At 41.9% G+C, this 24,820-nt stretch overlaps 1 protein-coding gene across 1 annotated transcript in view; it reads left to right on the top strand.

The window, feature by feature from the left end:
• The window catches only part of ATP6V0A4 (ATPase H+ transporting V0 subunit a4), a 93,081-nt gene that overhangs the window by 62,539 nt on the left and 5,722 nt on the right, over positions 1–24,820 (top strand). The window contains exon 20 of the mRNA XM_049641935.1: positions 21,084–21,212. Coding sequence (XP_049497892.1) covers positions 21,084–21,212 — 129 coding nt within the window. The remainder of the gene's footprint in view (positions 1–21,083; positions 21,213–24,820) is intronic.

Raw genomic sequence — 24,820 nt, 5'->3', positions numbered from 1 at the left:
CCCCTCCCTCCCACCCCCCACCAACCCTCAGTTTATTCTCAGTTTTTTCTCAGTTTTTGAGAGTCTCTTATGGTTTGCCTCCCTCCCTCTCTAACTTTGTCCCCCCCTTATCCTCCCCCATGGTCTTCTGTTAAGTTTCTCAGGATCCACATAAGAGTGAAAACATATGGTATCTTTCTCTGTATGACTTATTTCACTTAGCATAACACTCTCCAGTTCCATCCACGTTGCTACAAAAGGCCATATTTCATCCTTTCCCATTGGGGGGTCTTATTTTAGAATAATGTTCTACTAAGGGCAAGCATGTTTAAATCTTATATTTTGCAAACTTTGCTCAGGGTGTGTGTGTGTATGTGTGTGTGCATCCGTGTATGTGTGTGTATGCACGTGTGTGTGCGCCAAGTCTACGGGTAGTTAAATACTTACAACAGTCTGAACACGGTTGTTTCATTAGTTGGAAATAAAAGTACTTTACTACAGTTTTAGTTTAGTAATGAATATTGAAAGTTGTTTTTACTAGATTTTAAAGTTGTGAGGTTTCACTGTTCATCTATCATGTCATAGATTGTTTGAGTGAAGTGCAGTTGTAAACACATACAAGTAAGCCAGCTTCTGTTTATTTGTGATTTTTCCCCATTGCCAAACACCAATTTCAGTCCATTTCCTCCTTTTGTCTGCACTGCTTCTGAGCCCCAGATTTACTCAGGGAGCGAAGAAGAGTTTACTGTCAGTTTAAATCAAATGGGATTTGGGAAGATTGACCTCCTAGGGCACGTCAAAGTCTAGAAATCCACACGAGCGCTGTTTCAGATTATCACTCTCTGCTTTCTCTATCTACATCAGTACAAAAGAGTAAGTGGGACTTGCTGAGATCACATATGTTTTAAGTTGTTGTAAATATTTTCAGATAAATTCCCCCCCAATATCTGTTGGGTATTGACCTGGCTGAGTTCTGGACCTGGAGATGATGAGACTGGAGTTCCAGAGGTTCGTCCCTAGGTGGCGCCCTCTCTCTACATCACCTGCTTCTCTCCCTATTGTGTCCTGCCCGCCTCGTTTAGTTATGAAATTGTCTGATAAATACAATTTATATGGGAGATAAATAAATAGAAAGGCGAAGCAAAGAAGAATACTTGTTTATTGTTTAGTCCATTTGTAAGAGACCCAGATGGTAAAGCGTGGCTGAGGTGGAAGGCTGTCTAGAGGTGACCAAGTATTTCAAAGGAAGGTGGCAAATAGCTCTTTATAGACATAGATGCAACTCTCTTTTCTACCTGTCCATAAATTTAATGAGCTTAAGTCCATGAGTCCCACCTGAGTCCCCAGACTCTAAAACAATAGCTTCCCTTGCTCTTTGCTCCGCAAAAAGTGTAAACAGTTGCTGATCTCAACCTGGTTGATTTCTCTCTTTACCCCATGGTAACTTATACAATAGGGAAGGAAATATAGAGGGTTTTCTTAGTCTGCCATCTTGGATGATACCCCCTAAACCAACTCTGGGTAGTAGGAGCTCCCTAAGACTGCATGGAGGGCTGTCTCCTTGGGATTCCTTGGAATGCATAGCTGTTGATCGGTTTTATAGGCTGCTGATTAGGGTCTTGGTGATCCTTTTTCATGTTTCGTTAGAAATATTTCTACCACCTCCATCCAAGAGATGATCCCACCAGGGCATTATTTGCCCCCCATCCAGTTCCCTCCGTGAAACCTTAAGGAGGCCCAGTATATTGAGATTATAAACATGCTTGTTCTGATGGGCCTCAGGGGTATGAGCAGAAGTCCCATGTATTTAGGCTCCTCTATACGCTATAACCTGGGGCCCCTGCAGAAACTGATTTGGAAACCTCTGCACTAGAGGGTCACCGAGTAGTATTCCATTGTGTACATATATGTATATACACCACATTTTCTTTCTTTTTTTTTTTTTTTTAACGTTTATTTATTTGAGACAGGGAGAGACAGCATGAATGGGGGAGGGTCAGAGAGAGAGGGAGACACAGAATTTGAAACAGGCTCCAGGCTCTGAGCTGTCAGCATAGAGCCTGATGCGGGGCTTGAACTCAACGGACCGCGAGATCATGACCTGACCGAAGTCAGATGCTTAACCGACTGAGCCACCCAGGCGCCCCTACACCACATTTTCTTAACCCATTCATCAGTTGATGGACATTTGGGCTCTTTCCATAAATTGGCTATTGTTGATAGTGCCGCTATAAACATTGGGGTGCATGTGCACCTTCAAATCAGCATTCCTGTATCCTTTGGATAAATTCCAAGTAGTGCAATTTCTCGGTTGTAGGGTAATTCTATTTTGAATTTTTTGAGGAACCTCCGCACTTTTCCAGAGTGGCTGAACCAGTTTAGTTTACATTCCCACCAACAGCGCAAGAGGGTTCCTCTTTTTCCACATCCTCCTGTTGTTTTTCTGAGTTGTTAACTTTAGCCAGTCTGACCTGCGTGAGGTGGTATCTCAATGTGGTTTTGATTTGTATTTCCCTGGTGATGAGTGATGTTGAGCATCTTTTCATGTGTCTGTTTGCCATTTGGATGTCTCCTTTGGAGAAATGTCTATTCATGTCTTCTGCCCATTTCTTCACTGGATTATTTGTTTTTTGGGTGTTGAATTTGATAAGTTCTTTATAGATTTTGTATACTAACCCTTTATCTGATTAAGTCATTTGCAAATATCTTCTCCCATCCCATTGGTTGCCTTTTAGTTTTGTTGATCGTTTCCTTTGTTGTGCAGAAGCTCTTTATCTTGATGAGGTCTCAGTAGTTCATTTTTGCTTTTGTTTCCCTTGCCTTCAGAGACGTGTCAAGTGAGAAGTTGCTGTGGCCAAGGTCAAAGAGGTTACTGCCTGTTTTCTCCTGTAGGATTTTGATGGTTTCCTGCCTCACATTTAGGTCTTTCATCCATTTTGCATTTATTTTTGTGTATGGTATGAGAAGGCGGTCTAGTTTCATTTTTCTGCATGGTTACTGTCCAGTTCTTCAAGCATCATTTGCTAAAGAGACTGTCTTTTTTTCCTATTGGATACCCTTTCCTGCTTTCTCAATGATTAGTTGGCCATATATTTGTGGGTCCATTTCTCGGTTCTCTATTCGATTCCATTGATCTACATGTCTGTTTTTGTGCCAATAGCATACTATCTTGATTACAGCTTTGTAATACATCTTTAAAAAAATTTTTTTTAACGTTTATTTATTTTTTGAGAGAGGCAGACAGAATGCAAGTGTGTTAGGGACAGAGAGAGAGGGAGACACAGAATGCGAAGCACGCTCCAGGCTCTGAGCTGTCAGCACAGAGCCCAACACGGGGCTCGAACTCACGACCTATGAGATCATGACCTGAGCTGAAGTCAGACGCTCAACCGACTGAGCCACCCAGGTGCCCTGAAATACATCTTGAAGTCTGGAATTGTGATGCCTCCAGCTTTGGTTTCTTTTTCAACATTACTTTGGCTAGTCAGGGACTTTTGTGGTTCTGTACAAATTTTAGAATTTTTTGTTCTTTTTCTGAGAAGAATTCTGGTGCTATTTTAATGGCATTGCATTGAATGTGTAGATTGCTTTGGGTGATATTGACATTTTAACAATGTTTGTTCTTCCAATCCATAAGCATGGAATGTTTTTCCATTTCTTTGTGTCTTCTTCAATTTCTTTCATAAGTTTTCTTTAGTTTTCGGCATATAGATCTTTTACCTCGTTGGTTATGTTTATTCCTAGGTATTTTCTGGGTTTTGGTACAATTGTAAATAGGATCGATTCCTTGATTTCTCTTTCTGTGGCTTCGTTATTGGTGTATAGAAATGCAGCCGATTTCTGTACATTGATTTTATATCCTGCAACTTTGCTGAATTCTTCTATCAGTTGTAGCAATTTTTTGGGGGGAGTTTTTTGGGTTTTCCTTGTAGAGTATCATGTCATCTGTGAAGAGTGAAAGTTTGACTTCTTCTTTGCCAATTTGGATGCCTTTGATTTCCTTTTGTTGCCTGATTGCTGAGGCTAGCACTTCCAACACTATGTTAAACAACAGCAGTGAGACTGGACCACTGTCATGTTCCTCATCTTAGGGGGAAAGCTCTCAGTTTTCCCCATTGAGAATATTAGCTGTGGGCCTTTCATATATGGCTTTTATAATGTTAAGGTATGTTCCTTCTCTCCCGACTTTCTTGAGGGTTTTTATTAAGGATGCTGTATTTTGTCAAATGCTTCTTCTGCATCTGTTGACAGGATCATGTGTTTCTTCTCCTTTCTTCTATAAATGTGACGTATCACATTGATTGATTTGCAAATATTGAACCAGCCCTGCAGCCCAGGAATGAATCCCATTTGATCATGGTGAATAATTCTTTTAATTTACTGTTGAATTAGATTTGCTAGTATCTTGTTGAGAATTTTTGCATCCATGTTCATCAGGGATATTAGCTTGTAATTCTCCTCTTTAGTGGGTTTTTGTCTGGTTTGGGAATCAAGGTAATGCTGACTATGTCATAGAATGAGTCTGGAAGCTTTCCTTCAGTTTCTATTTTTTGGAACAGCTTGAGAAGAATAGATATTAACTCTGCTTTAACTGTATGGCAGAATTCCCCTCAGAAGCCATCTGGCCCAGGACTCTTATTTGTTGGGAGATTTTTTTATAATCAATTCAATTTCTTTGCTGTTTATGGGTCAAATTTTCTATTTCTTCTCTTTCAGTTTTGGTAGTGTGTATGTATCTAGGAATTTGTCTATTTCTTCCAGATTGTCCAGTTTGTTGGCATATAATTTTTCATAGTGTTCTGTAATAATTGTTTGTATTTCTGTGGTATTGGCTGTGATCTGTCCTCTTTTATATGTGATTTTATCTATTTGGGTCCTCGTTCTTTTCTTTTTGAGAAGTCTGGCTAGGGGTTTATCAATTTTGTTTATTTTTTTAATTTCATTTTTTATTTTTTAAAGTTTACATCCAAATTAGTTAGCATATAGTGCAACAATGATTTCAGGAGTAGATTCCTTAGTGCCCCTTACCCTTTTAGCCCATCTCCCCTCCCATGCCCCCTCTAGTAACCCTCTGATGTTCTCCATATTTATGAGTCTCTTCTGTTTTGTCCCCCTCCCTGTTTTTATATTATTTTTGTTTCCCTTCCCTTATGTTCATCTGTTGTCTCTCTTAAAGTCCTCATATGAATGAAGTTATATGATTCTTGTCTGACTAATTTCACTTAGCATAATCCCCTCCAGTTCTATCCATGTAGTTGCAGATGGCAAGATTTCATTCTTTTTGATTGCTGAGTAATACTCTGTTGTACATATACCACATCTTCTTTATCCATCCATCCACCGATGGACATTTGGGCTCTTGCCATACTTTGGCTGTTGTTGACAGTGGTGCTATAAACTTCGGGGTGCATGTGTCCCTTCGAAACAGCACACCTGTATCCCATGGATAAATGCCTAGTAGTGCAATTGCTGGGTCGTAGGGTAGTTCTATTGTTAGTTTTTTGAGGAACCTCCATACTGTTTTCCAGAGTGGCTGCACCAGCTTGCATTCCCATGAATTTTGTTTATTCTTTAAAAAAAAAAAACAACCCAGCTCGTAGATTCATTGATCTGTTCTACTGTTTTTTTGTTTGTTTTTTTTTTTTTGGATTCTATATCGTTTATTTCTGCTATCATCTTTATTATTTCCCTTCTTCTGCTTCCTTTGGGCTTTCTTTGCTGCTGCCTTTCTAGCTCCTTTAGGTGTAAGGTTAAGTTGTGTATTTGGGACCTTTCTTGCTTCTTAAGATAGGCGTGAATTGCAATGTATTTTCCTCTTAGGATTGCCTTTGCTGCATCCCAAATGGTTTGGACTATTGTGTTTTTATTTTAATTTGCTTCCATATATTTTAAAATTTCTTCTTTAATTTCCTGGTTTACCTGTTAATTCTTTAGTAGGATGTTCTTTAGCCTACATGTATTTGGGAGCTTTCCAAATTTTTTCTTGTGGTTGATTTCAAGTTTCATACCATTATAATCTGAAAATATGCATGGTATGATCTCAATCCTTTTATAATTATTGAAGGCTGCTTTGTGACCCAGTATGTGATTTATTTTGGATAATGTTGCATATGCAATCAAAACGTGTGTATTCTGCTTTTGGATGAAAAGTTCTGAATATATCTGTTAATGTGTCATTAACATCTGGTCCAGTGTGTCATTGACCGCTGTTGTTTCCTTATTGATCTGCTGCCTAGATGATCTGTCCATTGTTATAAGTGGAGTGTGAAAGTCCCCTACAATCATGGTATTATTATCTATACATGTGTTTATGTTTGTGATTAATTGATTTATATATTTGGGTGTTTCACATTGGGGACATAAACATTTATAATTGCTAGCTCTTTTGATGGATAGACCCCTTAATTATGATGTAATACACTTCTTTATCTCTTGTTACAGTCTTTGTTTTAAAATCTAGTTTGTCTGATGTAAGTATAACTACTCTGGGTTTCTTGTGCCATCCAGTAACCTGATAGATGGTTCTCCATCCTGTCACTTTCAATCTGTAGGTGTTCTCAGGTCTAAAATGAGTCTCTTGTAGGCAGTATATAGATGGATCTTTTTTTTTTTTTTCATCTATTCTGATACCCTGTGTCTTTTGACTGGGGCATTTAGTTCATTTACACTCAGAGTGATTATTGAAAGATAAGGATTTAGTGTCATTGTTTTATCTGTAGGTTTCATGTTTGTGGTGATGTCTCTGGTCCTTTGTAGTCTTTGTTGCTTTCCACTCACAAAGTCCCCCTTAGGATCTTCTGCAGGGCTGGTTTAGTGGTCATGAACACCTTTAGTTTTTGTTTTTCTGGGAAAGCAAAGCCTTTATCCCTCCTTCTATTCTGAATGACAGCCTTGATGGATAAAGGATTCTTGGCTGCATATTTTTCCTCTGCAGCCCATTGAATATGTCCTGCCGCTCCCTGCTTGCCTGCCAAATTTCAGTGGACAGGTATCCTGCCATCCTTATGTGTCAACCCTTGTAGGTTGAAGCCTGTTCGTCCCTAACTGCTTTCAGAATTCTCTCGTTATCTTTGTATTTTGCTAGTTTCACTATGATATGTTGTGGTGTTGACCTGTTTTTGTTGACTTAAGGGATTGTTCTGTGCCTCTTGTACTTGGATGTCTGTTTTCCTCTCCAGATTAGGGAATTTCTCAGCTAATTTGTTCAAATAAGCTTTCTGGCCCATTCTACCTTCTTCTTCTGGAACTCGTATAATATGGATATTATTTCATGTCATAGAATCACTTAGGTCTCTAATTCTCCCCTCGTGTTCTAATAATTTCCTTTCCCTCTTTTTTTTTCAGCTTTGTCATTTTCCATAACTTTATCTTTTATTTCACCTGTTCTCTCCTCTGCTTCTTCCATCCTCACTGTCACTGTATCTAGTTTAGCTTGCATCCCATTTATAACATTTCTTAATTCACTGTGACTATTTCTTAAGTCTTTGATCTCTGCAGCAATAGATTCTCTGCTGTCTTATACGCTTTTTTTTTTTTCAAGCTCAGCTATTAGTCTTATGACTGTTCTTGTAAATTCTTGTTCAGATATATTGTTTATATCTGTTTGAAGCAATTCTCTGGCTGTCATTCCTTCCTGGATTTTCTTTTGAGGAGAATTCTTCTGTTTTGTCATTTTGGCTAGGTTTCTGTCTTTTACGTGTTTTAATAGCTTGTTATGTGCCCTGCACTGCAAGTACTACTATATTTAAAAGGAGCCATACACTGTCCAGGGCCCGGCACTTCAGGAGATGTTTCTGGAGTGTGCTGCGTGCACTCTCTGGTTGTGTATTTGGCTGTTCTGTCCCACTAGTCAGTCCTCTGCAGAGCTCCTCCTTACTCATCGTGGTGGAGTGTTGGGACTTTCCACCAGGTGTGCTTTGATTCGTTCGTTGAAGTAACCCTGGAAAAAGGGAAAGGGCTGGGAACCTGATCCCATACAAAGAGAAAAATGAAAGGGGTGAAGAAGAAAAAAAAAGACCAAGCAGAGAATCAAAGAAACGATAAGGTTAATCCAGAGAGAGAGAAAGGAAAAGAAAGGAGATCTAGAAAAGGTGTAAAAGAATAGAGTAGAAATGCCTGATGAAACAAACAAAACCGAAAAAACATATATAGAGAGAGAATAAGGATTGACCAAAAATCAAATCAGAAGCCATGAGCCGGATTCCAAAAGAAAAAACAAGGTAGAAAGAAAAAAAAGAGAGAGAAGAGAAGAGAAGAGAAGAGAAGAGAAGGGAAGAGAGAGAGAGAGAGAGAGAGAGAGAGAGAGAGAGAAACAGACTAACATACAAAACTGCAGGACAGTTGTCTGTTGGTGCCTAGACCAGTGGCTGTGCTGGTCTAGAGGAGAGACTGGTTTTATCAGTGTCAGTCCCGCTCAGGTAGGTAAGCAGTTGCCAGGAGGGGTGGGGTTTGGTATAAGTGGGTTCTGCCTCCACTGGGGGCTGTGTGCTGCTCTCTGAAGCCCCACCATGTAGGTGATGGGGAGAAAAATGGTGACACCCCAACTTCCCTCCCCTGACTAGGTGTCCCAGACCACACTGTTCAAGCAGCCTTCACAGGGTAGCACAGGCAGGCAGCTTGCCCTGCTCCACAGTCTCCCTCGCCTCCTAGGTGCTCGGCTGGGATTCAAAACCCAATGTCTTAAAGGGTCCTGCACTGTGTGGACCCTATTCTAGTGTAGCACCCCTCCACCCTGCCCTGTAAAGGCCTCTGACTGGTGCCTGCAGGGTCTTTTGTCCTTGGGGGAGGCAATAAACCCTCTTCCCACAGTAGTCGAGGAAGGAGACTGTTCTCTCCCAGTGTGCCCCTGAGATCACTACTGCCCCCCAAGGATGGCCCCCCTCCCCCCGAGACACGTGCACACTGCCACTCAGGTCCAGAGAAAGTTGTCCCTTTTGGAAACTCTGATCTTCAGCTCCTGAGGCTGTTTGCAAATAGAAATGGACACTCTCTATATTTCTTGTTCCCCAGTCCATGGTCTGGAGAGGTTTTTCTCTTGTACTAACACAACATCCCAGTACCACAGCCTCTCTATCTTTCTCCTTTGTCTCTCCGCATAGGGGGTTCCCTCCCCTCAATGCCTACATTGTTTTATCTCCCCCAATTCCGATACACACACCTCTGTCCTGCCAAGCTGTCTCCCTAAACCTGTGGATATCCCTCTGCCACTCTGCAGGTTGATTTCCTGGGTGTTTCAAGTGTTCTGACCTCAATACAGCTGTGTTTGAAGGACTAGGGAAATCCCAGTCTCCGTACTTCTCCGCCATTTTAACTCCTCTCCTACTTATTTCTGGTCACTTAAGTTTTACTGCTTCCTCACCAATTCAGATCCCATCTATTTCCTTTTGCTGTCTGATTGTTGTGGCTAGGACTTCCAGTAATATGTTGAATAAAAGTGTCAAGAGTTTACATCCTTGTCTTGTTCCTGATCTTGGGGTGGGGGAAAGCTCTCAGTTTTTCACCATAGAGTGTGATGTTAACTGTGGATTTTTCATATATAGCTTTTATTATGTTGAGGTGTGTTCCCTCTAAACCTACATTGTTGTGGGTTTTTAAAATCATGAGTGGATGTTGTACTGTGTCAAATTTTTTAATGTATCTATTGAAATGATCGTATGATTTTTATTCTTTCTCTTGCTGATGTGATGTATAACATTGATATTTCTTCCTGCTTCAGTTTTGGTAGGCTATATATTTCTAAGAATTTATCTGTTTATTTTAGGTTGTTCAGTTTGGTGGCATTTACTCTCTTATACTATTATAATTCTTTGTATTTTGGTGCTGTTGGTTATTATTTCTCCTTTTTCATTTCTGATTTTGAGTCCCCTTCCTTCCTTCCTTCCTTCCTCCCTCCCTTCCTCTCCTCCTCCTTTTCCTCCCTTCTTCCCTTCCTTCCTCCCTCCCTCCCTCCCTCCCTTCTTTCCTTCCTTCCTTCCTTCCTTCCTTTCTGATGAGTCTAGCTAAAGGTTTATCAATTTTTGTTGATCTTTTCAGAGAACCAGCTCCTGGTTTCATTGATCTGTTCTCTTGTTTTTTGTTTTTGTTTTTTAAGTTTCTGTTCTGTTTATTTCTGCTCTAATCTTTATTATTTCCTTCCTTCTAATAGTTTGGGTTTTGTTTTTTGTTCTTTGTCTAGCTCCTTTAGGTGTAAGTTTAGGTTGCTTGATAGTTTTCTTGTTTTTTGATGTAGGCCTGTATTGCTATAAACTTCTCTCTTTTTTTAATGTTTTATTTATTCTTGAGAGAGAGAGAGAGAGAGAGAGAGAGCATGAGCAAGGGAGGGGCAGAGCGAGAAAAGGACACAGAATCTGAAGCTGACTCCAGGCTCTGAGCTGGTAGCACAGAGCTGGATGCAGGGCTTGAACTCACGAGCTGTGAGATTATGACCTGAGCCGAAGTCAGACAGACACTCAACTGACTGAGCCACCCAGGCGCCCCTAAACTTCTCTCTTAGAACAGCTTTTGCTGCATCCCAAAGATCTTGGATCATTTGTCTTTTCATTTTCATTTTAATTTGTCTACATGTGTTTTTTGATTTCCCCTTTGATTTTGTGGTTGCCCCATTCATTGTTGAGTAGCCTGTTAATTAACCTCCATGTATTTGTGTTCCTTCCAGATTTTTTTCTTGTAGTTTATTTCTAGTTTTATAGCCTTATTGTTGGAAAAGATGTATGCTATAACTTTAGTGTTTTTGAATTTGTTAACACTTGTTTTCTAGCCTAACAGGTGATCTGTTCTGGAGAGCGTTCCATGTATACTTGAAAATAATGTGGATTTTGCTGTTTGAGAAAGGAATGTTCTGAATATATTTGTTAAAGCCATCTGGCCCAATGTGTCATCTAAAGCCAGTGTTTTGGGGGCATCTGGGTGGCTCAGTTGGTTCAGCATTCACCTCAGGTCATGATTTCATGGTTTGTGGGATTGAGCCCCACCTTGGGCTCTGCCTTGAGAGTGTGGAGCCTGCTTGGGATTTTCTCTCTCGCCCTCTGTCTGTCTTTGTCCCATGCCTCCTCTCACTGCTCTCTATCTCTCTCTTAAAATAAATAAATACACTTTAAAAAAAAAGTCTATTTTGAGGGGTGTCTTGGTGGCTCAGTCAGTTGAATGTCAGACTTCAACTCAGGTTATGATCTCCTGGTTCATCAGTTTGAGCACCACATCAGCCTCTCTGCTGTCAGCATGGAGACTGCTTCAGATCCTCCTTCCCCTCCTCTGCACCTTCCTCGCTTGCACTCTCTTTCAAAAATAAACATGCATGGAGTTCCTGTCACCGAACTTGCTTGCACCACGCAAACGCCCAACGCGGTGGATCCATCCCTCTGATGGGCCTGCCTCCCTCCCGGTGCTGCAGGGCCCCTCCCACAGGGGACCACAGACAGCAAAGCTAGCTAAGTCTGCCCCTCTAACCCCTGTGCACCTTGCAGATCCATCCTGTCTAATATGACCTTGGCCAGATCCCATTGAAGCAGCACCACAAACCTGGCAGTGTGCAAGCAGCCCAGACGGGGCCACACCACTCCACAGTGAGTCCTGGCCCTGGGAGAGGGGAAGATAAGGTACACACCAGTCTGACTGTGGCCCCAGCAGTGGGCTGGGGGCAGACATCGGGTCTGACTGTGGCCCCACCCACCAACACAAGTTTCTCCAAATAGCACAGGGGAAGTGCCCTGCAGTTTGGAGCTACCGCAGGGACTACCCAAAATGATGAAATGGAAGAATTCTCCTCAAAAGAAACTCCAGGAAGTAGCGACAGCTAGCGAATTGATCAAAACCGATTTCAGCAATATAACGGAACAAGCATTTAGAATAATAGTCATAAAAGTAATTGTTGGGCTTGAAAAAAAGAATAGAGGACAGCAGAGAATCTATTGCTACAGAGATCAAGGGACTAATAAATAGTCATGAGGAACTAAAAAATGCTATAAATGAGGTGCAAAATAAAATGGAGGCGGCCATAGCACAGAGTGAAGAGGCAGAGGAGAGAATATGTGAATTAGAAGATAAAATTATGGAAAAAGAGGAAGCTGAGAAAAAGAGAGATAAAAAAAAATCCAGGAGTATGAGGGGAGAATTAGAGAACTAAGTGATGCAATCAAACGGAACAATATCTGTATCATAGGAATTCCAGAAGAAGAAGAGAGAGACAAAGGGGCTGAAGGTGTACTTCAACAAATCATAGCTGAGAACTTCCCTGATCTGGGGAAGGAAACAGGCATTGAAATCCAATAGACACAGAGAACTCCCTTCAGATGTAACTTGAATCTATCCTCTGCATGACATATCATAGTGAAACTGGCAAAATACAAGGATAAAGAGAGAATTCTGAAAGCAGCTAGGGATAAACAGGCCCTAACTTACACAGATAGACACATAAGGGTAGTAGCAGACCTATCTACTGAAACTTGGCAGGCCAGAAAGGAATGGCAGGAAATCTTCAATGTCATGAACAGAAAAAAAATATGCATCCAAGAATCCTTTATCCAGCAAGTCTGTCATTTAGAATAGAAGGAGAGATAAAGGTCTTCCCAAACAAACAAAAACTGAAGGAATTCGTCACCACTAAACCAGCCCTACAAGAGATCCTAAGGGGGACTCTGTGAGTGAAATGTTGCAAGGACCACAAAGTACTAGAGACATCACTACAAGCATGAAACCTATGGCCATCACAATGACTCTAAATACATATCTTTCAATAATAACACTGAATGTAAATGGACTAAATGCTCCAACCAAAAGACAGGGTATCATTATAGATAAAAAAAGAAGACCCATCTATTTTCTGTCTACAAGAGACCCATTTTAGACCTGAGGACACCTTCAGATTGAAAGTGAGGGGATGGAGAACTATCAATCATGCTACTGGAAGTCAAAAGAAAGCTGGAGTAGCCATACTTATAGCAGACAAACTAGACTTTAAATTAAAGGCTGTAACAAGAGATGAAGAAGGGCATTATATAATAATTAAAGGGTCTATCTATCAGGAAGAGCTAACAAATATAAATATCTATGCACTGAATGCTGCAGCCCCCAAATATATAAAACAATTTATCACAAACATAAGCAACTTTATTGATAAGAATGTGGTAATTGCAGGGGACTTTAATACCCCACTTACAACAATGGATAGATCATTTAGACACAGGATCAAAAAAGAAACAAGGGCCCTGAATGATACATTGGATCAGATGGACTTGACAGATATATTTAGAACTCTGCATCCCAAAGCAACAGAATATGCTTTCTTCTCCAGTGCACATGGAACATTCTCAAAGATGGATCACATACTGGGTCACAAAACAGCCCTTCATAAGTATACAAGAATTGAGATCATACCATGCACACTTTCAGACCACAATGCTATGAAGCTTGAAATCAACCACAGGAAAAAGTCTGGAAAACCTCCAAAGGCATGGAGGCTAAAGAACACCCTACTAAAGAATGAATGGGTCAACCAGGCAATTAGGGAAGAAATTAAAAAATATGTAGAAACAAACGAAAATGAAAATACAACAATCCAAATGCTTTGGGATGCAGCGAAGGCAGTCCTGAGAGAATACATTGTAATCCAGGCTTATCTCAACAAACAAGAAAAATCCCAAATACAAAATCTAATACACCAAAAGGAACTAGAAGCAGACCAGGAAAGGCACCCCAAACCCAGCAGAAGAAGAGAAATAATAGAGATCAGAGCAGAAATAAACAATATAGAATGTAAAAAAACTGTAGAGCAGATCAATGAAACCATGAGTTGGTTTTTTGAAAAAATAAATAAAATTGATAAACCTCTAGCCAGGCTTCTCAAAAAGAAAAGGGAGATGACCCAAATAGATCAAATCATGAATGAAATGAAATTATTACAACCAGTCCCTCAGAAACACAAGCAATTATCAGGGAATACTATGAAAAATTATATGCCAACAAACTGGACAACCTGGAAGAAATGGACAAATTCCTAAGCACCCACACACTTCCAAAACTCAAACAGGAAGAAATAGAAAATTTGAACAGACCCATAACCAGAGAAGAAATTGAATCAGTTATCAAAAATCTCCCGACAAATAAGAGTCCAGGACCAGATGGCTTCCGTGGAGAATTCTACCAGACATTTAAAGCAGAGATAATACCTATCCTTCTCAAGCTGTTCCAAAAAATAGAAAGGGAAGGAAAACTTCCAGGCTCATTCTATGAAGCCAGCACTACTTTGATTCCCAAACCAGACAGAGACCCAGCAAAAAAAGAGAACAACAGGCCAATATCCATGATGAATATGGATGCAAAACTTCTCAACAAGATACGAGCAAATTGAATTCAACAGCATATAGAAGAATTATTCACCATGATCAAGTGGGATTCATTCCTGGGCTGCAGGGCTGGTTCAACATTCGCAAATCAATCAACATGATACATCACATTAATAAAAGAAAGAAAAGAACCATATGATCCTGTCAATCAATGCATAAAAAGCATTTGACAAAATTCAGCATTCTTTCATAATAAAAACCCTCAAGAAAGTTGGGATAGAAGGAACATACTTAAACATCATAAAAGCCATTTATGAAAAGCCCACAGCTAATATCATCATCAACGGGGAAAAACTGAGAGCTTTCCCCCTGAGATCAGGAACACAGCAGGGATGTCCACTCTCACCGCTGTTGTTTAACATAGTGTTGGAAGTTCTAGTATCAGCAATCAGACAGCAAAAGGAAATCAAAGGCATCAAAATTGGCAAAGATGAAGTCAAGCTTTCGCTTTTTGCAGATGACATGATATTATACATGGAAAACCCGATAGACTCCACCAAAAGTCTGCTAGACCTGATACATGAATTCAGCAAAGTCGCAGGATACAAAATCAATGTACGGAAATCAGTTGCATTCTATACACTAGTAATGAAGCAATAGAAAAACAAATAAAGAAACTGATCCCATTCTCAATTGCACCAAGAATCATAAAATACCTAGGAATAAACCTAGCCAAAGATGTAAAAGATCTGTATGCTGAAAACTATAGAAAGCTTATGAAGGAAATTGAAGAAGATACAAAGAAATGGAAAAACATTCCGTGCTCATGGATTGGAAGAATAAATATTGTTAAAATGTCAATACCACCCAAAGCAATCTACACATTCAGTGCCATCCCAATCAAAATTGCACCAGCATTCTTCTCGAAGCTCGAAGAAGCAATCCTAAAATTTGTATGGAACCACAAAAGACTCCGAATAGCCAAAGTAATATTGGAGAAGAAAACTGAAGCGGGAGGCATCACAATCCCAGACTTTAGCCTCTACTACAAAGCTGTAATCACCAAAACAGCATGGTATTGGCACAAAAACAGACACACAGACCAATGGAATAGAATAGAGACTCCAGAAGTGGACCCACAAACGTATGGCCAACTAATCTTTGACACAGCAGGAAAGAATATCCAATGGAAAAAAGACAGTCTCTTTAACAAATGGTGATGGGAGAACTGGACAGCAACATGCGGAAGAATGAAAGTAGACCACTTTCTTACACCATTCACAAAAATAAACTCAAAATGGATAAAGGACTTGAACGTGAGACAAGAAACCATCAAGACCCTAGAGGAGAAAGCAGGAAAAAAACCTCTCTGACCTCAGCTGCAGCAATTTCTTACTTGACACATCCCCAATAGTTCATTGGGACCTCATGAAGATAAAAATCTTCTGCACTGCAAAGGAAACAATCAGCAAAACTAAAAGGCAACCGACAGAATGGGAAAAGATATTTGCAAATGACATATCGGACAAAGGGCTAGTATCCAAAATCTATAAAGAACTCACCAAACTCCATGCCCAAAAAACCAATAATCCATGAAGAAATGGGCAGAAGACATGAATAGACACTTCTCTAAAGAAGACTTCCAGATGGCAAACAGGCACTTGAAAAGATGCTCAACGTCACTCCTCATCAGGGAAATACAAATCAAAACCACACTGAAATATCACCTCACGCCAGTCAGAGTGGCTAAAATGAACAAATCAGGAGGCTGTAGATGCTGGAGAGGATGTGGAGAAATAGGAACCCTGTTGTGCTGCTGGTGGGAATGCAAACTGGTGCAGCCGCTCTGGAAAACAGTGTGGAGGTTCCTCAAAAAATTAAAAATAGATCTACCCTATGACCCAGCAGTAGCACTGCCAGGAATTTCCCCTAGGGATACAGGAGTGCTGATGCATAGGGGCACTTGCACCCCAATGTTTATAGCAGCACTTTCAACAATAGCCACATTATGGAAAGAGCCTAAATGTCCATCAACTGATGAATGGATAAAGAATTGTGGTTTATATACACAATGGAATACTACTTGGCAGTGAGAACGAATGAAATATGGCCTTTTGTAGCAATGTGGATGGAACTGGAGAGTGTTATGTTAAGTGAAATAAGTCATATAGATTAAGACAGATACCATATGTTTTCACTCTTATGTGGATCCTGAGAAATTTAACAGAAGACCATGGGGGAGGGGAAGGGGGAAAAAAGTTAGAGAGGGAGGGAGGCAAACCATAAGAGACTCTTAAATACTGAGAATCAACTGAGGGTTGATGGGGGGTCCAAGGGAGGGGAATGTGGGTGATGGGCATTGAAGAGGGCACCTGTTGGGATGAGCACTGGGTGTTGTATGGAAACCAATTTGACAATGAATTTCATAATAAAAAAATAAACATAAGCCTATTTTGTTTAATATAAGTATTGTTACCTTGGGTTTCTTTTCACTTCCATTTGCGTGATAAATATTTTTCACTCTTCACTTTCAATCTGCATGTGGCTTTAGGTCTGAAGTCGGTCTCTTCTAGGCAGCATGGAGATGGGTCTTGTTTTTTTATCCATTCTGTCACCTTATATCTCTTGATTGGAGTGTGTATAGTCCATTTACATTCAATGTAATTATTGATAGGTATGTACTTATTGCCATTTTGTTAGTTGTTTTGTGGTTGTTTTTGTAATTCTCTGTTCCTTTCTTCTCTTGCTCTCTTCTCTCACAATTTGGTGGGTTTCTTTAGTGATATAATTGGATTCCCCTTTCTTTATATTTTGCATATGTGTTACCAGTTTTTGGTGCGTGGTTACCCTTACATTTATATATAACATCTTATGTATATAGCAGTCCATATGAAATTGATGGTCACTTAAGTTTGAATCCATTCATAAAGCACTAAACTTTTACTCTTCTCCGTTCCTCATGTTTTAGTTATGTGGTGTCTTACTTTACCTCCTTTTACTTAGTGAACATCTTGACTTGTTTTTATAGATGTACTTAATTTTACTGCTTTTATGCTTCTTTTCTGACTCTTTATTACAATCTTTCATTTCTACTCAAAGAGCACCTTTTAACATTTTTGTAGGGCTGTTTGAGTAGTGGTGAATGTCTTTAACTTTCATTTGTCTGGGAAACTTTTTATCTCTTCTATTCTGAATGATAGACTTGCTGGACAGAGTATTCTTGGTTGCAGGTTTTTTTTCTTTCAGCACTTTGAATATATCATGTCACTCCCTTCTGGCCTGCAAAGTTTATTCTAAAAAGTCCACTGATAGCCCTATGGGGTTTCCCTTGTATATAACTGTTTTTTTCTCTTGCTTCTTTTAAAATTCTCTCTTGATCACTACTGTTTGCCATTTTAATTACCATTTGTGATGTGAACCTCCTTGGGTTGATTTTGTTGGGGGATCTCTGTGCCTTCTGGATCTGGATTCCTGTTTCCTTCCCCAGATTCAGGAAGTTTTCAGCTATTATATCTTCAAGTAAAATTTCTGCCTCCATTTTTTTTTTCTTTCTTCTTCTTTTGGGACCCTTACAATGCAAATGTTATTACATTCGATGGTGTCATTGAGTTCCCTTAATCTATTCTCATTTATTATTATTATTCTTTTTTCTTTCTTTTTTCTGCTTGATTGCTTCCCATCACTCTGTCCTCCAGGTCATTGATCCATTCTTATGCTTCCACTAGCCTACTATGTATTCCTTCTAGTGTATTTTTAATCTCAGTGATTGAGTTATTCATCTCTGATTGGTTCTTTTTCATGTTTTCTGTTTCCTTGTTGAGAGTCTCACTGAGGTCCTCCACTCTTTTCCCAAGTCCAGTGGGTATCTTTATGACCATTACTTTAAATTCTCTATCAGTCGTATTACTTATTTCTGTTTTGCTTAGCTCTCTTGATGTTATTTTGTTCTATTTCATTTGGGACATATTATTCTGTCTCCTCGTTTTGTCTCACTCTCTGTGTCTATGTGTTAGGAATGTCAGCCATGTCTTCTGCTCTTGAAAGTAGTGCAATGTCCCCTGTTCTCTAGGATCTTGTGCTTCAGGGATGTTTCCTATGTGTATTGTGTTTGCCCTACTTTTGTGGCTGAGCTGTGTCCTTCTTCAGTCCAGTCATCTGCAATGACTCTCTTTACCTGTTGTGGGCAGGGTTTGGTCCCTGTGGCCAGTCTGGGACCACCTTGGGCTTGAGGTGGTTCACACCAGGCATTTGCCAGAGATGCAGTGGCACTGAACTTCAGGACACTTTCCCTGTGTTGTCCCTTGGAAGCTTTTGTTGGTGGGCAGGGCCTGCAGTTAGGCCCGATATCTGCCCCCAGCCCACTGCTGGGGCCACACTTGAACAGGTTTGTGTGATTATCTCCCCCTTTACCCAGGGCAAGAATCACTTTGGGATGGTGCTGGCCTCTGTGGGGGCTGCTTGCACACTGCCATGCTTGTGGTGCTGCTTTAGATGGACTTCTGCCAGGGGTGGGTTGGAGTTGTGGTCCGCAGAAAAGCATGCAGAGGCATTGGTGGGTGGGGTTGCTGTTAACAAGGTAGATGGAGAGTGTTCGCTGGCTGCACTGGTTCCTGCAGGTGCCTGTCTACCTAGGCTAGGGGATGGGGGAGAGAAATGGCTCTGCCAGCTATTTGTTCATGGAGAAGTCTCTTAAAGGTCTCTGCCCCTCCAGCACAAGTTCTGAGTTTAATAAGTAAATCTCCTTCCCTTTTATCCCTATTTTTCATACTGCGGCTTCTCTGTTGTATCTCAGCAGGTCTGTTTGTTATGCTGTTTCTTTCAGGGTGGGGACTCAGTTTGCTGTCACCTCCTGACTTTCCTTGGGCAGAGCCTGCTGAGTTTTACAGTTCTAGGTGTCAAGCCCCGCTGATTATAAGAACTTGTTACGTTATGCCCCTCTGTTTTTCAGAGCCGAATGATATGAGGATTTGTCCTCCCAGTGTGGGTCCCCCAGGCGTGGGGTGCCTGGTGTGGGGGTCTGCTCCTCTCCCTTCTCCATGCCTGTGTGTCCCTCCCTCCTGTAGACAGTATCATAGGTCAGTTTGTTTCCCAACCTCATCTTTGTCCTTCCTACCTTTTTCTGATGCGGCCTCTTCTCTACTTTTAGCTGTGGAGGGTCTGTTGTTCTGCCAGTCTTTGGGTTGTTTTCTGGGTTCTTTACACTGATGTGGGTGTTATTTAGGAGTGTCCATGGGATGAGGTGAGCTTAGGACCCTCCTATTCTGCCATCTTCCCTGAACGTCCTCGACCTGTTTCTAGTTTTAGTGACTACAGATAATCTGTAAATATCCTTGTGCATATCTTTGGGCACATGTGTTTTTAGAAAGTTGTCAGTAACTAAATTTAAAATTGAGTTGTGCATTTTATTTCGCTGGGCACTCTGCTCAAACATTGTGGGGTATTTAGTAAAGTGGGGGAAGATGGGCAGTAGGATTCACAAAGTCCAGTATCATGTTTCTATAAAATTATTCATCTTCATTTTAATCAATTCTAGGATAATGACCAGAAAGGGCTAGAGTTTAGGGATGGATATGTTTAGGAGTCTGTTGGCTTGATTTATAACTCTTAAATATTTAAATATATGGCATATGGACTTCCATTTTTACCTTTGCCCATGGCTCTGTAAATAGTAAGTGCAGAACCACTAAAGAAAGAAAGGCAAAGACATCTTAATGCCTAATTTGCAATACCCCCCTCCCCCCATGAAATCATTCTAGGAAACACTTTGGACATGGGACATTAAGTTTCACAGTGACTTGAAAGAGATCTTCTATTCAGACCTAGGGATAAAACTAGGCCAAATTATATGCTAATTATACCTAGATTTTCTTTCTTTGAATTTTTTTTCTTAGCTATTTTTATAAAGTGATGTTTTTATTTTTAAAACTTATGTTAGTATTGAAAAAGTCATTGTCTTAGTCCTTTTGGGCTGCTATAACAAAGTACCACAGACTGGGTAGCTTATAAACAACAAATTTATTGTTCAGTGCTGGAGGCTGTGAAGTCCAAGATGAAAGGCTGCAGCATATTCACTGTGGTGAGAACCTCCCCCCCCCCCACCTTCCTGGTTCTTAGCCACATTCTCACTGTGTCCTGACACAGTGGAAGGGGTGAGAGTTGTGTAGGGACTCCTTTCTAATGGCACTAGTCTCGTTCATGAGGGCTCCATCCTCGTGACCTAAGTACCTCCCAAGGGCCTCACCTTTGACTACTATCATCTGTGGGGTTTAGGATTTCAACATATGAATTAGGGAGGGGATACAAAATATTCAGACCATAGCAGTCACTAATCTCTCCTAATTTTGCCTATAGAAATCTGGCTGTTCAGGTCAGTCACAAGATTATGTCAAAGGTACCAACAGACAATTTTATGACAATGCATATTATTTTTTAACAATAAAAGGTACTCTTGTACGTGCACTGGTTTACTGTAAAGACGGATTAATTTGGCACATTCTGGAGCACCATGGAGAAGAGGGCATACTCAGGAATCAGATTGCCTGAGTTTGAGTCCTAGCTCTGCCACTAACTAGCCTTACAAGCTGTATGATCTTGAGTACATTTCTTAACCTTCCTGTGCTGTCGTCTCCTTCTCAGTAGAGTAAGGTGATAATTGTGTGTATCTGAAAACATTGTTACAAAGGCTAAACGAAGTGATATAGAGAGAGTTTAGAACAGTGTCTGGTACATAGTTAATATTTGGCAACAGCCTTTATTTTATGTAGAATTGTTGTAATTCTAGTTCTAAGGGTGAATTTAGTGCTTCACTTCCTTCCTTGCTGACAGCTGCAGGCATCCATGATCCAAGAAGATGCCACCGAGGACATTGAAGGTGACAACTCCAGCCCTTCCATGAGCACAGGTCAGAGGGCTTCTGCAGGTGGCCACGGGGCTCAGGATGACCATGAAGAAGAGGTATGTGGGATTCAACACCCAACAAAGATTTCCCAGTTTGTACAGATTCTAGATGTGGGATCTCACCAAGGGTGATGGTCAAATGTTTAACAGCCAGTAAGTAGGGCATGGGCACCAGCTCACCTGAAAGCACTTAGGCAGTAGATCTGGGAGGGTCAGGGAGACCCTGCTGGTGGCAGTCCTGTAGTTGCAAAGTCAAGGGAAGTTGGGGTGGTCCCAAAGGAGGGGGAGTGCATATAGGATCAGAACAACAGCTACTCACCAGCCAATCTAGGAGTGTTTTAATATTTTAACACAGTTACTGCTGTATCTGTGAGTGTGGGGTGAATATCAGCCTTCAGATTTACTGAAAGAGAAGGTCCTCAGTGCTAGTCGGTCCTCCTTTTTTTTTTTTTTTTTTAAAGTGTATTCATTTATTTTGAGAGTGAGCGAGCAAGTGTGAGTTGCGGGAGAGGGTCAGAGAAAGTGGAAGAGAGAGAATCCCAGGCAGGTTCCACGCTGTCAGTACAGAGGCTGAGGAGGGGCTCGATCCCACAAACTGTGAGATCATGATCTGAGCCGAAATCAAAGAGTCAGACGCTTAACCAACTGAGTTGCCCAGGCGCCCTGCTAGTGAGGCCTCCTTGACTCAGAATTGTACCCCTGGGAGTCAGCTATGTTTATTATGAGGTGCCCAGTCAGTACCCCTCACACCATGAGAGCAGAGCCCAAATCTAGCCCGACTGAAGAAGTAAAAGGGAGGCTGTTAATTCTCAGCCCGCCTCCCCAGCAGAAGCACGCCCAGCTGCTGTCCCCTCTTTGTTCTCCTGTCTCAACCCAACCCTGGCTCTGCTGAGACTTTGCTGACCTATCTTTGTAACGTTATCTGCCTCTCCTGTGAATTCAGGAATTGCTTTGTTCCCTCCTCCCTCCCTGCGCCTTTCTGTCCAAGAGCAGCCACTCCCCCTCAGGAATGTGCCACATTTTCCCAGCTGAAGGCAGGTGGCTGTTTTTATATTACCACCGAAGTATCCCATAAGCCTGAACGGGCTGGGGACTTTAACTGGAGCTCTGTTCTAATCCTGGAGTGGGGACGGGGTTCCTGTGAAGCCTGAGAGATGCTATAAGAAGTTCCATTTGTGGTGTTAATTACTTTAAAAAAAAATTCATTTAAACTAATGGATAGTCAATTAGAAATAATGAAAAATCTGGATCAAGTTTTTCCGACAAGATTCCAGGAACAGAAAGTAACCCATATTAGTGGCTATTAATATTACTAAGCCTGCCAGACCTGCGGGGATGTTTTAGAATCCAGCCCACACATCGTTGACTCATCCAGTCCCAGCCCGTCCAGTACAACCTCTCTCGTCTGTTCTTCCCATGCCCTCAATATTTACCCTCTCGGTGTTCATCTTCTGCCTCTGCCATGTACTGGCTGCCCTTGTCTGGGCAACTTGAGGCTCCATTTGTAGGTCCCTTCCCCCAAGTACAATCATGTGTGGATCGTCCATTGCCAAGCATATATTCAGGTTTGGCTCTTTTGTCCCCTCAAGGTCCTCTCTGACCTCTGTCTACACCAGGTGTTGGCCAAACTCTGGGTCAAGTTCTGCAGACTGCCAAGTCTGCCCAAGACTTCCGACACTAGCCACAGGTTTGGGGGCCCCCAGGACCACCCTCTCTTCAGACCAGTCAGTTACAAATTCAGGGTCCCCTCAGATTCCCTCAGGGTTGGTGATTTATAGAACGACTTACAGAATTCAATGAAGTTTAACCCTTACTTACAGTTAGGCTTTTACTGTAGCTCAAATATACAGATCAGAAGCAGCCGGAGGAAGAGGCGCGTAGACAGAATCTGACGCTGGGAGGGTTCCAAATCCCAGAATTCTGTGTCCTTAGAGAGACATTAGTCTCCGGGCCTCAACATGTGGCACTGTGCACACAGCATTGCCGGCCCAGGAAGCTCACCGGAGCTCCAGCATCCAAAGCTTTATTGGGGTTTCATTACGTAGGTGTGCAACTCAGTGGTTGTGCTCACTCTCCAACTCCATCCTCTCCCTGGAGGCTGGGCTGGTAACACATGGCTCCAAGTCTGAACCCTCCAACCACAGGAACCATCCGATGTGGTCCCAGGGGCTCACCGTGAAGAACACAAACGGTTCTTTCAGGTGGGAGACGTCAGGAGTTTAGAGGTTGCCTCCCTGGAGCCAGGACAAAGCCAGCCCTCTCCTTGGGTGGGGTTCATTCTTCACCACTCATTCCTCCATTCCCTTTCCTCTCTCCCCTCTCTGCCCTTCCTTGCCCTTCACCTCCTCCCAGCTGTTTTCATTGCTGAGTCAGAGGCATTGATTCCTGTCTCCTCTCCAGAGCTCCTGACATGGTTGACTGCACCCTCCATACCTTCCTCGGTATTTCTCTATCCTTGGCCGCAGCCCTGTGACTCCTTCTGGGACTCTGACCTCTTCTTTCCATCATCCATGTCTTTCTTTCTCACCTCCAGATGAACTTTTCCCAGGCTGGGAGCTCTGTGATCTTTCCCTCGTGTGTCTTCCTGGTCCCCTTACCTCCCACAGGTGAGTCCTACGTGTTCACTTCCAGCCCGGACTGTTCTTCTGAACCTGTTCTTCCTCTGTCACTGTGTGCTGAGAGATTCTACTTGTGTGGCCAGCTGTCACCTGAGACACAACACACCTGAACCTATCACTAATGTCCTTCTCCAATTTATCCATTTCTGTCAATGCCATTCTTTTAGCCCCTCGGACTCAAGACCCTCAGAGCCCTGTATGACCCTGGCCCTTGCTGGGTCAGAGGCCCTTTTTCTGCATTCCCACAGTACTGCTGAGTCTTGATTATTGCACTTTTCCATGCACCCTGTCCCCACCACGCTGCGAGCCACCCGAGGGCCAGGATGGTGCCAATCACACTGTTCCCCTGACAGCATCAGAGTGCGTGAAGGGAACAGCATGCTCTTGCTGTGTGTGTGCTGTTTCTTCCCCTTCATCTCTAGATTAGTGAGCTAGTCAACAAACAGGCTTTTTTGCTTATAAGGCTCTGCCTTTGCTAGTCCATTTTGCCACCAGATTAATCATCCCCCCAAGACTTCTTTATTCCCCCTCCCCACCCCGGCCACTTTTCATTCAGATGCTGTTTATGGTTCCTCATTGACTCCAACTTATTTTCCCAACTCTGTTCTTTACTGAAACTTCAGCACCTGGGGGCTCCTTTCTAGTCCTCACCAAACAAGCACCTACTTCCAGCCAAATTGTTTCCCGCCCAGAACTTGCCTTCCTGATGTTCCCAAGCACCCACCTTTTCCTTACCGGGAGTCATTTTCTTCACCAGGAATGATCTTGCTTATCTTTTACTTCCAGATGCCTCCCCAGCCTTCCCGGCCCAGCACAGACCTCACCTCCTGTGACACCTTACCGACTGGTCTCTCTTCTTCTTTGAACTTCTTTCAGCTACTTCTGGCAAATGTTCCTGCACACACACTGTACCCTACTTTGCGCTGCTAACTCTCTCTCTACGAGCATATTAATATTTGTTTTCCCCTAGTTCGACTGGAAGTGCCTTAAGAGCGGAGCACATGTTTTATTCATCGGTGTATCATTAGTAAGACCTTTCATGGAGGA

Source organism: Panthera uncia, chromosome A2 (genome assembly GCF_023721935.1).
Source record: "Panthera uncia isolate 11264 chromosome A2, Puncia_PCG_1.0, whole genome shotgun sequence".
NCBI lineage: Eukaryota > Metazoa > Chordata > Mammalia > Carnivora > Felidae > Panthera > Panthera uncia.
This window is presented reverse-complemented; position numbering and strand designations above follow the sequence as displayed.